The sequence below is a fragment of the Anas platyrhynchos genome, chromosome 2, assembly GCF_047663525.1.
Source record: "Anas platyrhynchos isolate ZD024472 breed Pekin duck chromosome 2, IASCAAS_PekinDuck_T2T, whole genome shotgun sequence".
Classification (NCBI taxonomy): domain Eukaryota; kingdom Metazoa; phylum Chordata; class Aves; order Anseriformes; family Anatidae; genus Anas; species Anas platyrhynchos.
This window is the reverse complement of record NC_092588.1, coordinates 530024-543529: the sequence shown is the minus strand read 5'-3', so window position 1 is coordinate 543529 and position 13506 is coordinate 530024. Positions and strand designations below refer to the sequence as shown.

The 13506-nt window shown below is 63.9% G+C and overlaps 1 protein-coding gene across 3 annotated transcripts in view; it reads right to left on the bottom strand.

The window, feature by feature from the left end:
• The window catches only part of MROH1 (maestro heat like repeat family member 1), a 41538-nt gene that overhangs the window by 10810 nt on the left and 17222 nt on the right, over positions 1-13506 (bottom strand). For 2 of the 3 annotated variants that reach the window (XM_038174674.2, XM_038174676.2), the window contains exons 23-34: positions 13401-13427; positions 11650-11772; positions 11464-11543; positions 10902-11034; positions 9721-9816; positions 9477-9581; positions 9181-9316; positions 8592-8704; positions 7330-7482; positions 5775-5929; positions 4948-5113; positions 4053-4249 (exon numbers count right to left, since the gene is read on the bottom strand). In XM_038174674.2, the coding sequence (XP_038030602.2) occupies positions 4053-4249; positions 4948-5113; positions 5775-5929; positions 7330-7482; positions 8592-8704; positions 9181-9316; positions 9477-9581; positions 9721-9816; positions 10902-11034; positions 11464-11543; positions 11650-11772; positions 13401-13427 (1484 nt within the window). The remainder of the gene's footprint in view (positions 1-4052; positions 4250-4947; positions 5114-5774; positions 5930-7329; positions 7483-8591; positions 8705-9180; positions 9317-9476; positions 9582-9720; positions 9817-10901; positions 11035-11463; positions 11544-11649; positions 11773-13400; positions 13428-13506) is intronic. The other variant, XM_038174678.2, reaches the window with a different exon arrangement.

The following is a 13506-nucleotide window of genomic DNA, read 5'->3' as shown; positions in this document are numbered from 1 at the left end:
AGCATCTGCCCAGGGCAATGCACCAGGAGCAGGGAAGGAGACAAGCACGGAGCACGGAGCAGGGTTGCTTTGCTCCTCAGCACGAGGACCTCTCCATCTGCAGCCACCCAGCACCCGCCGTGAGCCCCAGCAGAAGCTGCCCGGTCCCACGCTGCCCTCACGGCCCTGCACGGTGGCGTGGGTGATGCCCAAGCCTGATGTCTGCACCACAAAACCCATCCGGGAGAGCCCACAGACACCCACAGAGGAACATCCAGCTGGATCCAGCAGTGATGGAAATGGAAAAGCAGCACCAGCACCGCGTACCGAGCCAGCTCACCCAGCTCTGAGCAAAGCCCTGGCTGGAGGAGAGTCCCTCCACGAGCTCTGAGCATCCCTGCACCACGAAGGCTCCAAGACAACAAGAAATTAGCTGCTAATTAAATAAAACCTGAGGCTGGAGTATCCACCACCCAGAGACCACCACCACCCAGAGACCACCACCAGCCACGATCGGAGCAGCCGCAGCGACAACCTGTGCTGGTGCCCAGCAGGTCCGTGCCCGTACCTCTGCCCGGCCCCGTGCTCCTGCACTGCAGGAAACCTGCACAAGCCTCAGTGCTTCGTGTGCACGCAGGTGAAGCTGTGGCTTTGCCCAGGAAAGCCTCAGTGGGATTTTTCCAGAGGACAGAGCCCAGCGAGGTCCAGGGACCTTCCCACCAGCTCCGTGGCTACGGATGAGGTCCGAGAGGCGAGGGCACGGCCCCAGCCCGCTGCTGGCTCTCGGGGGCCACCACCCAGCCAGGCCCCCGCTCCCCTCGAGCCTCCCCACGAGCTCCTGGCTCGGTGTCACCGGGGCTGGGAGCCCGTGGCCAGCGAGCCACCGCGGCGCGGGGCGGCTCCTGCGGCACAGCCCGGCCCCAGCGCTCGCTCGCAGGCTTTGCTTTTTCCACCGTGTCCTATAGACACTTCCTTCCTTTCCAACAAAAGCCTGTGTCTTCCAAACCCCTTTTCCTGCCAAGCTATCATATTCACCTTTACCATCTCTCTTTGGCATTTAAGTATCATGGAGACTCAGAACTCAAAACGCGGACAGGAAATTGCTTTGATATTGTAACCAGCTCCTGGGACGAGGCTGGAATTTCACATCTCGGCGCTTGCTCCGCGCGTTGGACAAAGCCTCTTCCCCCTCCATCCATCAGCGATGACTTCATGGCCCCAGCTACCTGCCTGCACCCACGCAGCCGCCGCGCGGCCCCGAGAGCAGCCTGCCCCCGGCCCCCGGCCCCAGCACCTCCCGAACCCAGAGCCCCGAGGGAGCAGGGGGCAGCCAGGGCAGCACCTGGGACTTGAGAAGCAGCACCGAGAAACCCAGCACGGGCACAGCCTGGGGAGCTGCAACGAGGGCAGTTTTCCTTCCTGAGCACAGACACCGCGTCCAGCAGCGGGGTGGCCGGGTGCCGATGGAGCAGGGCGAGCGGCACCAGGACGCCCACGCTCAGAGGAGCCCTGGTGGTGACAGTGGCCAGGACACCCCCAGCACCGGCCTCCCCGCTTCGCCCAGCAAGCCCTGGACCAAGCTGGCTGCCCTGCTGGGCACTGAGATGGGGGAGGAAGAGGAGGAGGAAGGCTGCCTCCCCCCGGGCTGCAGGGACACGATGGGGGCTCTCCCCTTCCTGCACCGCTGCTGCCTGTGACACGGGTACCCAGGAGCTGCTGCCTGCCCCCCGTTTCCTTGCCAGCACATCAGCTTTTCTCACCCCAAAGGCTCTCTCTCAGGATCAGCAGAGCGCACGTGGACAGGAACTGAAGCCACGGCCGGGGGGCACGCGGGCTCGGCCAGCCCAAACGCTGGAGGAGCGGCCACGGCAATAATTCAGCGCGTCCTGGTCTGCGTCCCGAGCACTGCTCGTAGCCCAGACACTGCTGGAGGAAGAGCAGCGGTTCCTGGCTCCGACGCCTCCTTCCCTGGGAGGCAACCAGTTGCTTCAAGTTTCCTTAAGTCCTGCTCGCGGCTCTGGTGCGGGGTCTGGCTGGGATCTGCCCGTGCCTCTCTTCCAGGAGTCGTTAACGGGGAAGAGCGCGACGAGAACAGACAGTTCTGGACGCACAACCCAAAGCCACAGGGGAAGCAGGGGTGGCCGCTCCAGGCCCGGGGCTCTCCGTGAGGACCCCAAAGAAATGCCCCGAGGGGACAGGACGAGCGCCACGGGTGCGGGGAGCTGCCAGCACCACGGGCACAGGAGCGGCGGCGGGGCAAGGCGCGCTCCAGCCCTCTCCTCCGACGCATCAGGTTCGTTTAATTCAGTCCTAACATGTGGTCTAAATAAAATGCTAATCAGATAGCAGCCCTGCCATCCAGCAGAACAACCTGTTTCCACTCATCACATCTCCGGGCTGGAAAAGTCCCCCTCGGAGCGAGCGGGAGCTTTGCGCGATGGTGCCCAGCAGACGGAGGGGATTGCTCAGCACAGCTCCTCGCCCTTGGGACTTGACGAATGAACTGGCGAGCCACGCCAGAGCCCTTTCAACTCCCCGCCACTGCGTTTGGTGTCCCCGTGCGCTCCTCCAGGCTTTGTTTTTTTCCCCCAGGGCTAATAATAGCCTGTAAGAAAACCAAGCCTGCAAAGCAGGGCACAGCCTCCTCCCGCAGGGGAGTCTCCAGACACCGAGCCGACCGAGGGCCTGGCGGGCCCGGCCGTGCTGCAGCACCTCCTGCTGCTGCTGCCTCGGACACAGGCTTGACCCTGGCATCCCCACGGATTTAAAGTGCTTTAAAGCAAGCGTGAGCAGTTCTCATCAGCCGGACCTTTTTGCAGCAGGATGAGGGCACCCAGAGCCACGATGGCAGGGCTGCCGTGGCACACGAGCTGTCGGAGGGATGGGATGAGTGCTGTGCATCGTGCTCACATCCACGCCAGCTCCACGGGCTGCAGAGATGAGCGTGGCACAGCCCAGAGGTGCAGGAGAGCAGAGCAGCCCCGGCACTGCTCAGAGGGGCAGGAGCACCAGGATTGAGCCAGGCAGGGCGCAGGCAGGGGCTGGTGAGCCGGCACCGAACCCTCTGCCCCAGCAGGATGGGGCTCCCGCTGCCCCCACACCCAGGGGGGCACCCTTTGGCTCTCTGCTACCCTGTGAGAGCTGCTTGCACAGCCCCTGATGAGGAAGAGCCAGCGCTGGGCATGGTCTGGGCTGGGGGAAACCAAACTGCCCAGGTTTTGCTCAAGCTGGGATCACGCAGAGACCAAGGAGAGAAGCCCAAGCCACCCAGCCCAGCAAGTGAGCCCTGCACAGGAAAGGGAGCTGCACTGCCACCGGGATCCCTGCCACCCTACAGACACATGCGTGCTCCTGGGCTGTAAAGGAGCTCGTTAAAGGCTGCTCCCACTAATTTTACAAAGCCTAAAACCCTGTGCTTACAGCAGCACGCAGCAGAGCTCCAGCTGGCCCTGGGCAAGGCTGGGGCAGGAGCCCCCGGAGCAGGGGGAACCAGCGGCACCCCAAAACACCCCGTTACCAGGACTCCTCCTCAGCCACTTGGGGCCACCGTGGGCTGAAAGCCCCAGCAGAGGACAAGACATCCCTTGGGCTCAGCACGGCTGTGTCTGCGCAGGGAAGGTGGCGTGGCCCTGGAGCGTTTGCTCGAGCAGCCGGTAATTTGGCATGACTAAGCCGTGCCGCAGCCATCGGCTTGACGAAGCCAGAGGCTTTGGTCCTGCCAGCTCCTCTCCTCACCCGAGATGAAATTACCCCCTTTGGCTAATTTCTAGCCTCCCCAGCCCAGCCCCGTGGAGCCGCCCCCCCGGGGGGGCAGCAGCACAAAGCAGCACAGCAGGGCGCTGGCGCTGGGGCGCAGGAGCGCGTCGGGAACTGGAGCGGCTCGTTGAACGCTTCCCAATTTAGAGACTCTGCTCCGCGGGAGGAAGCAAAACAAACAGAGCAGACCCAGACCGCAGCTCCGAGGTCAGGCCTCGGTGCCCGACACCACGGCCGGCGTGCTGCCTGCCCCCAGGAACGCCGCGAGGGCGCCCAGCTCCACGTGCCGGGTCGCGGAGCCGCCCTCGGCCCCGTACCTGCAGGGATGGAGGCTCCGGGGGGCCGGGCTGAGGCTGCTGCTCCTCCTCTCCCGGCTCTGCAGGCTCTTCGGTAGCTGAACACCCACGGTGCAGCTGACTCGCAGCAGGAGAGTCACAAACAGCGGCGCGTAGAGTCCCAGCACTGCTGCCCCAGACTCCGGAGCAGACATGATCTCATACAGAGCACATGTGGCCTGGAGAGAGAGCGCGGGAGAGGAGGATTAGGCAGGGATCTCCCACACCACGCCGCGATCTGTTGGTAAATAACCCGGGGAGGCAGCCAGGGGGCTGCTGCTGCTGCTCCCTCCTGCAGCCCCGAGCCCATTGAAGCGGTGACATCGAGCACCCGGGCGTCTCCAGGGGGGGAAGGCGAGGCTTGGAGCCCGTACCTGGGGACACGGAGCACATCCCAGGGCTCGGGTTTTACAGGCAGGAAGACAACACGCACCCTGCCTTTGCACAGCCCCATTCCGGCCAATTTAAAAAGCCGTAATTACACGGCACAATATCCAGGGGTGTTAAAACCAGAGCGGGGAGGGGAGGGGAGGAATGTTTGCTTTCAGCGCAGCCGATCCCGTACCATCTGCATTTGGTTCTTCAGAGGAGGAGGAAATTTTCACAGCTGCTTTACTGCTTAGAAAGCTGCCAAGCTGGGTTTATTTTTCTGAAGGGATAAAATGCAAAGTGGTCTCCCTTGAGGATGGACACCTGAGAGGCTTTTTACGAGCCTGTGGATTAGCTCTAATAGGCATTACACAGCGATGCGTTATTTCCAGAGTCCACGCCTGGCACAACCCCCCCGAGCCAAGGAAATGAAAAAAGCATTCCAGGTGTTGGGACCGGCATCCCCGAGGGGCTGGGGACGGGACAGGGGCTGCAGCAGGACACTCACGGCCAGGGGCAGCGGCGTGGCGATGCGCTCGGAGCCGCTCCCCAGCAGGAAGCACTTGCTCTCCTTGTACGGGACGTCCCTGTTCACCTTCTCCAGGAGCTGCTCCAGGATCTGCGAGGTGAGGGTGGGATCGGCGGCCAGGGACCTCCACATGGCACACGTGTGGCTGCAGGGGAGCAGAGAGGGGAGAGCTGTTTTGGTGCCCTGCTCCAAGGGGCAGCGACCACCAGCCCCCTCCCCACGCCGGCACCACCTTCACCGCAGGGCGAAGAGAGCCCAGGAGGCACGAGCCAAGGAGGCAAGCCCCAGTGAGAGACCCGTGATGGGTGGCTCACAGCAGCTCCAGGCACTTTGAGCCAGGGGAAGCACTGCTGGTGCCTCCTGCGCCGTGCTCAGCCCAAACCCTCAGGGCTCTCTCACTACCAGCACCCAGAGGGGTCCCGCTTCGCCCCGCATGGTTTGCAAGCTGCCTGCCCTGGTAGGAGCAGAGCAGGGCTTAAAGACGAGGCATAGGAGAGGCTCTGCTCAAGGGGAGGTGTCCTGCTCCGTACAGCAGCAGCGAGCACCCAGCCACGCTCAGCTCTCCAGGGCCAGCTCCGCTCGTTCGCGCCGCTCGCGCCTCTAAGCCCAGCGAGCCCTGGGAAAAGCGGCTCCCGCAGCAAGTGGCCGTGCTGATCCTTGAGCGCACAAAGGAAATTCCAGCAGGGTCTGATTACTGGGGTAAGGAGCCAGGAGATTAGCTGCAGCTTAAGCCAAAGCTGCTCCCAAGCCCCAGCGCTGAGAGCACGTGCAGGCGCCGGGGCCACCGCGGCGGAGCCGGGCGGTACCTGTCGAACGGCAGCGCGCTGCCCAGGAGGCTGGACACCACCACGCTCTTGTGCTGGGAGGCCAGGATGTAAACCGTCTGCTGGGCAGCCTTCCTGATGTGCTCCTCGTCCACCTCCTGCAGCTTGCTGTGGATGATGCTCATGATGTCGGGCACCTGAGGGAGGAGGAGATGGTGGTGTCCAGCTGAGGGGCAGGAGGCGCGAGCACCCGGGGTGACCACGGGGCACCCCTGCAGGCAGGGGATGTGTCCCCCCCTTCCCCTCCATCGCAGCAGGGCTTCAGCAGACCATGAAGGGGCAGACAGACCACCAGGAGGGCAGCTCATTGAGGAGGCCTCACCGCTCACAGGGCACATACAGAACCTCTGTGAGGCCAGGACAAGGATCCCCCGGGGGTGTCCCCGTGCCACGCAGAGCCAGGTGACACCGCCGAGCACCCCAGGGCAAGGAAGACCCAACAAGGGTGCGCCCAGCCCCTGCGCTGCAGCCCTCTGGCCCGGTGCTGGTGCTAAACCCCAGCCCCACCGCGGCTGGTTAGAGGAGCTCAGCGAGCAAGTTCCTAGGAGGAACTCAAGCTGAACGCAGGGAGACACCTCGGCACTCGCTGCCGGCTGTAAAACGCACGTTAAGACAAATAGGAAGTTCATGCACAGACCAGGCCTGGCAGCAAATTCCAGAGATTAAGTGCAGAGCAGCAGAGCGCTCCGGCCCCAGCTGCGCGCGGGTCTGCCCCACGGACTCCGGGGCTTAGCATCAGTTCAGGTTTCAGGATCTGGGCTGGACTGGATCTGACCGAAAGGTGAGTCATGTAAGCTGGAGCAATCCCACGTCGGAGAGAGGCTAATAGGTAGTGAACGGGACTTTAGCAGAAGCTCTAGTGCAAAAGCGAGCCTGAGGAGCGGCTGGAGACCCGGTGTTTCCAATTACCGCAGGAGAAAGGGGGAGCTTAGCCCTAAAGGTAGTGGATTAGACAAAAAAGCCTTCTGTGTCCAGCACCTCTAAGCCCTGCAAGCATCCAGACTGGCTTCCCGGCCAGGAACCCCGGGCTCCCCCAGAGCTTGCAGAGGTTTCACAGGGAGCCTGAGCTCTTCTGGTAAAGTGAGCTCCTCTGAACTCCTCAACTCGAGCAGGAGCCAGAACGGAGCCGGCCTCGCCAGCAGCCACCGCCTCCACACCGCACCGCAGCCTCCCCGGCCCGTGAGGACGCAGGAGGAGAGCGCACACACAACGTGCCTGGGGGAAGCAGCGATGGTCAGGAGCAACAGCCCCCAGGAGCTCTGGACGTGCGCTCCTCTGGCCAGAAATGCAACGGCAACGATCGATAGCAAGTCCCTGGGGACGGGTGTTAAATGCCACCCCCTTGTGCTGGGCATCACGCTGCTGCCCCTGAGCGCAGCACCCCGCCTGCACCAGCACAGCCATCACCCCACAGCCTGGCTGCAACTGGGGCCACAGTTATAGGGCTGCGTACGTGGTAAGGACACCGGGCACCAAGACCCGGGCCAGGGCTGTCCCTCTGGGGCTGCGTTCGCCCCCGAGGCCGGGCACAGCTCACCTTCTCCTGCAGGACGCTCCCGCGCTCCTTGAGGAGGGAGTTGATCATGACGGTGGCTGCTCGGGAGCAGTTCTTGTCGGGGTCCGCCAGCCCCTCGAACATGGCCAGCAGGAGGCTCATCAGCTGCTCCGGGGGGACGCGCTTCCCGACCACCTGGAGGAGGGCGAGCGGAGTGAACGACGGGTTTCTATGGCTCTTGGAGCCGGTGGCAGCGTGGCTGCTCCGTGGCACGGAGCCCTGAGGGAGCACCAGCCCGGGACAGGACAAGACCCCCGTGGAGGCAAGAGGCTGCCTGGGGCACCCCTGGGATGGGCTGGGACAACCCAAGCACACCAGTAACCCCACTCCAGCCACCACCCTGAGGATGGTCCCCAGGTCTCACCCAACCTGCGGGTGGGACAATCGGCAACAAGGTTGGTGGGAATAAGGACCCCCAGAGCCACAGCATCCGGGGGATGGCAGCTCTGCCAGGACAAGGGATTACCAGCTCCTCTGCAGCTACGAGCCCTCCTGGAGCAGTGCCTGCAGAGATCCGCACAGAAGGGGCCACCAAAGCTCACCCTCGCAGGAGCAGGGTGCGCACCCCTCCATCGCCACCAGACCCAGATGCTGTCCCCATTGTCCAAATTGCAGTGGTTCGAGCCACATTTGGACCAGTGACTGCTTTACCAACACCAGCACCACGCTGGGAAGGCACTGGGAACCACCACATACTGGAGCTGGACACAGCAGCGGTGGGGACTCGAGGGCTGTGCTGCAGCCAGCAGCTCCCAAAAGGAGCACGATGCGCTCCAGTCTCCATCCCGGAGCACCCTGGGGCCCCGTGCAGGTCTTATGGGGCTGAGACAGAATCCTCCCCATCAGCGTGTAGAGGGCAAGGACAGAAACCACCTGCACTACCTCAAGGTGAATTTTTGGTGCTAGTGCTGGGAACGCTGATGGTTAAAGCTGCACACCAGACCCCTGAACGGATGCACTGAGCCACAGCGCAGCGGGGCACCGCGCCCCCACAGCACCTGCACGGATGTCCTGGTTGGGACCCTCGTGCCCAGAGAAAACCAGCAGCTTCCCCACAGGGCGAGATGCTCTCAGCATCCCCTGGGCTGCCCAGGAGATGCGTGGAGCAGGGCAGGAGACGAGCGCAGTGGTTTGGTTCCTGGGGTGATGCTGGGGCTCCCCAGCAGCGCTCGCCCCACGTGGCTGTTTGGAAGCGGCCAGCACCCCGCGGACACCGGGGCCGTGCTGGCTGTGCCCTGCCTTACCATGGCGATGTTGTGGCAGGTGTGGAAGAGGACGGTGAAGTCGGGCTCCTCCAGGCCTTTCTTCAGAGCCTTCAGCCCCTCCACCATCTCATCCATGTGATCCCGGGCAAACCCTGCGTTCAGAGGCAGCGTTCAGTCCGCAGCCTTCCTCGGGTTTTACACCCAAAACGCTGCAGAGCGCTGGGTTTTGCTTGCAGCTGGCTCGGTTTCCAGGGAGGAGCTGAGGAACCGAGGCTGCTGCCAAGGCCCAGAGGTGCTGCCCTGCAGGGACACGCTGCTCGCAAGCACAGCACCGAGCCAAAGCCCCCCCGGCACCGCACGGGCTCTGCTTCCCCTCCGTGCCTGCGCTCGCAGCATCGCAAGGAGAGGACTGACCTCTCCCGGCGAGAGGAGGAAACCCAGGCTGAATTTGGCTCAGGAACCTGCTCCAGCTGCGCTCCAGCATCTCCAAGGGCTTTCAACACCCAGACAAACACGAGTCCCTCACCCATGCGCCCCCCACCCCGCTGCCGGCCCCCCTGCAGCGATCGGCACTCGCAGGTCCCCCCCATCAGCGGCTGGGGTCCGCGCCCCCTGCCCACGCGCCCACCTTCGTAGCACAGCTGGATGTACAGCAGGCAGTAGACGCAGTCCACCGCGTGCTGGCGGACGCTGGCCAGGGAGTCGGAGCAGCGCGGGGAGAAGAGCGCGATCAGCACGCCGAGGTTGTAGAAGGGGACCACGGTCTGTGGGGAGACAACCGCGGCCGTGCTGGCGTTGGGGAGCACAGGGCCACCGCCAGCGGGTGCAGGGAACCCAGCGCCCACCCCAGGAGGGGCACGCGCCCGATCCCAGCGAGGTTGGAGGGCAGCGGGGAGGGGATGCTCGAGCACCGCGGCCACTTACGCTGACGTTCAGTTTGGCCAGGTAGAAGTCCAGCAGGGCAGCGCTGATCTCGACGGCGCGCTGCCGCTCCTGCTCCTTGTTAGACTTGATCCAGGGCCCTAAGTGCTGTGGGGAAATGGGTCAGAAAGGAGAGCAGGAGCTCGGCGCTGCACAGCCACCCGCAGCACGCAGTGCCCAGCACCGAGGGGACAGGGACTGGAGGACTGGTGTCACACAAGAAGTGAGGACTGCAGGCTGCACCTACCGCAAACATGTCCTGCAGCCCGTGCGGGGTCAGGTTCCTCTGCAGGAGGCTCTTCAGCAGGTCCTTGAGGGCACTGAGGGTGTCACCGTACAGTATCTAGGGAGGAAAGGCTGATCACAGGCTCTGAGCCCTGCACCCTGTCCCGGAGAGCCAGGCTGGGCACGTGAGGAGGGATCTGGGCATCTGGTGCTGGGTGCCAAAATGCAGCCACCTCCGGGCTGGGAGGAAAAGGCAGCAGGGACTGCTGCCCAGTTTGACAAAGCCACCTTAACTGGAAGCACTGGGGCATGCAGGAAGGGTTAGCACCACGTGGCTGCAATCAGCACCATGTGCCAGCACCTGGCCAGAGCGGAGCCCACCAGCACAGATGCTTCAGAGCACGCTTTCCAGAAGGGAATTTGGTCCTTCTCCCACCTGGGGATAAATTCCAGCAAGCCCAGGCTGCACGAGCCCTTTGAAGATGCTTATAGTTTCCTTCTGGGACTTATTTTGGGACAAACTCCAAAAAAAATAAAAACTACAAAGCTTCACGGGGGTGGGCGGGGAGGAGGAAAGGATTATTAACGCCAACATTTCGGCCAGGTGCCTGCGCACAGGAGCAGGGGACGGCCAGAGCCCAGCTCCCGCTCCGCAGCTCACCTTGGAAGAGCCGCAGCAGCAGCAGCAGGCGATCCTGCGGGGCAGGGGCTGCTCTGCAGCCACCCGGCAGCTGCAACAACTTCATTAGCAGCGTGTTATTTTCATTCATTAAGCACTCAACCACAACTGAGAAGCAGCTGCAGCCTTTCAAAAGCTGGTTATGTAAAGGCCCCTTCTACCCTGCAGGGTTTCCAGGATCATTTGATTTTTTTCCTCGAGGGACTCCGTGCTCTTATTAGCAGCATTTGGGCTCGCTGATAAGCGCATATTTTCTCACTTGCTATCAGCGCGCAGAAGGGCCAGGCCTTTTCAGGAGATAACTGAGCAGAGGAAATGGTGCAGCTCGCTTCCCCCGAGGTGCCCAGCTGAATTGCAAGCAGCCTTTCCCACGGCCGGGCTGCAGCCCGGGGGGGGGTGCTCGGGCAGCCAGAGAGGGGGGGACACGGGGCCGTGAAGGCGGCTGGGGCAGCGCTCGGAGCGAACAAAGCCGCGCCACCCCGCTGTGCCACGCCAGCAGGGCACCCCCCGTGCCCAACCCGCACCTCCTTGTGCAGGGCATCGCTGCTGACCCCATCCCTCTCCGGCCCGGGGTCCGGAGGCAGGGCGAGCACGCTGGCGAGGCAGGTGTCGATCAGCTCCGTGCGGTCGGGGTCGCTGAGGTGGGGCTCCAGCACGCTGCTCCGCGGGTTAAGGAAAGGCACCGAGCGCTGCAGCGGGGGTAAGGCAGCACCGGGGGTTTTAACATGAATTCCTGCTGACCAGGCTCCGTGCTCGGTGCCACCAGCTTCGGTCAGAGGCAGGCAGGGCGCTCGCTGTATCTGTGTCAGGGCTGTGACGTGTTTGAGTATTTTTAACCGCGGTGCAGAAGTCAGCTTTGCGCAACGGAGCGCGCGGTGCCCTTGGCTCTGCGCTGCAGAACGGGCGCTGCAGAGCCCAGCAGAACCCAGCCCAAGGGCAGTGCTGAGCTGGCGGCCGCACGAGCCAGGCTGCTGAGCGTGACCGTGCTGGGAGCCTGCGCACAGCTCTGCCACCAGACCCAAACGGGGGCACGGGGCGAGGCTCCGCGGGGGCGCACGGCCCCGGCTTCCCCCAGAGGAAGGATACACCAGGTAAGTGCAGGTCACCATCGCCCGCTGCCGAACCGGCGTCCGCATGGCATCCAGAGGTTCTGCTTTGATGAACTCCTGCAACAGAGCAAGGGGACGGTCACATCCACCCCCTGCCTGCCCCCCGACACGGGCCAAGCTCCGCAGCGAGCGCTGGCCCCGCACGGGCAGGGGTTGTGCTCACCACCATCTGGGCCACGAGCTCGGCTTTGCGGGAGAAGACGAAGTCCCCGCACTTGCCACCGTTGTGGATGGCTTGGCTGATCATGCAGATGCTCCGGATGAGGCACAGCTTCAAGGTCAGGTCCTGAGCACAGAAGGCAGGGTGAGAAGCCAAGGCCAGAGGTTCCCTGTGCAGCCCCAGCTCACCAGCCCACCCAGCACCGGTGCCTCCCCGAGAAAACCAGTGCCCAGGCTGGGCACGACAGCCTGGTCTGTGCTGCTCCCAGCACGCGGGCTCGGCCCCCGCTGCTCCTCGTCCCCATCCCAGGCTCTGAGTGACCAGGGCAGCAGACGGGCACCCCCCGGTCACAGGCGCACCGGGCACCAGGAGCCTGCGCTCAGGCAGCGTGGGGAAGGGGACGGTGCCCCCGGGTCTATCCCTCCCTGGGGAGGCAGCACCCTGAGCACAAAACCCCAAAGAGGCAACTCCAGGAGGTGAAGCCCTGCGCCCCACAGCCCTCCTACACCGCTCTTTGTCCCGAAGGAAGCGGTGCCCACCCTGGACATCCAGGCTGCGGGTCCCCCCGGGAAGCCTGGTGGGCTGTGACCCGTGGAGCGGGGGCCCGGTGGTCACGCTGCCTGCCCACCAGCCCGGGCTGTCTGCGGGATTAACGGCCCCGGGAGAGCAGCGGGGCCAGGGGGCGGGCAGCCAGGAAATGGGATAATGGCTATTAAGGCCTCTTTATGCTCCTGGATGTGCGCAAGCTGAGGCTGGGCCCCTCGCCCCAATTAAAGGCGCTCCCCTCGTTCCAGCCCCCCGCGCCCCTCGCCCAGCTGAGCCCAGCAGGCGGGGGCCGAGCCGCGGCGTCCCCGGCGCGCGGGGGCAGAGAGACAGCAGAGGCTGTTAGTGCCAGCAGGAACCCAGAAGGAAAAGGCATTAGTGGAGCCCGGAGAAGGAGTCTGAAGCCTGACAGCTTAACTTCAACTTGACAAATGCCATTTTTGTTGTTCAGCCTTTAAAATACAGAAACGCACGTACCAAAATACAGCCCCCCCCCCCCCCCAGGACAGCGATCTGCGTTTTAATATCCGATTGATTGATTGAATGATTGTTCCGGGGGGAAGCAGGAAAATGAGTTCAGGGAATTTTCCCCGAGCTGCGGGCTGCAGCTGGGTCTCTGGAGTCCCCAGGCGTCCCCGGCACAGTGCCTGCGGGGGGGAGGCGGGGGCTGCCCTCGCCGTGGGCAGGGGGCCGCGCACCGCTCCGCGCAGAGCCAGGAGCACCCTGGGCACGGCCCCGCTGCCCACGGCTGCGAGCACAGCCCCTGAACCCGGCCCCAAAAGAGCTCCAGGTGCAGGCAGAGATCCTGCATGAGCGTGTCCCTGGGACCTGCAGTGCTCCGGGAAGGGCCGGGGCAGGACGGGCTGCAGGCAGCTGGGGGAGGCTGGAGCAGCCTTTGGGCAGCTCAGCTTCTCACCCCTGCAGTGACACATTTTCACCTACTCCTCCTGTCCTGCCAGAGAGGCATTTTCGCCTTCCCTCTGCAGTGCGTTTTGGCACTTCCAGGCGATGGCCCCAGCGGCGGGGTCCTGCCCGTGGAGCCCCGGGTGAGGAGCAGCAGCTCCCGGGGGTGTCCCCAGGTCCCCAGGGGCAGGGCACCACTGCTGTGAGCGCAGCCTGGGGCTGCTTCTGAGGGGAGCCCAGAGCAAGAGGCAGGCAGAGACAGCAGGAAAGAGCAGAGAGGAGTTGAGATTTAACGCCTCACACTGTACCTTGGTTTCTACCTTTATCCCCAGAACCTGCAAAACAAGACATGGGCAATGCCCGAGTGAGCACACGCTGCGGTAGGGGACCTCCTCCAGGGCTGGCCACAGGGCA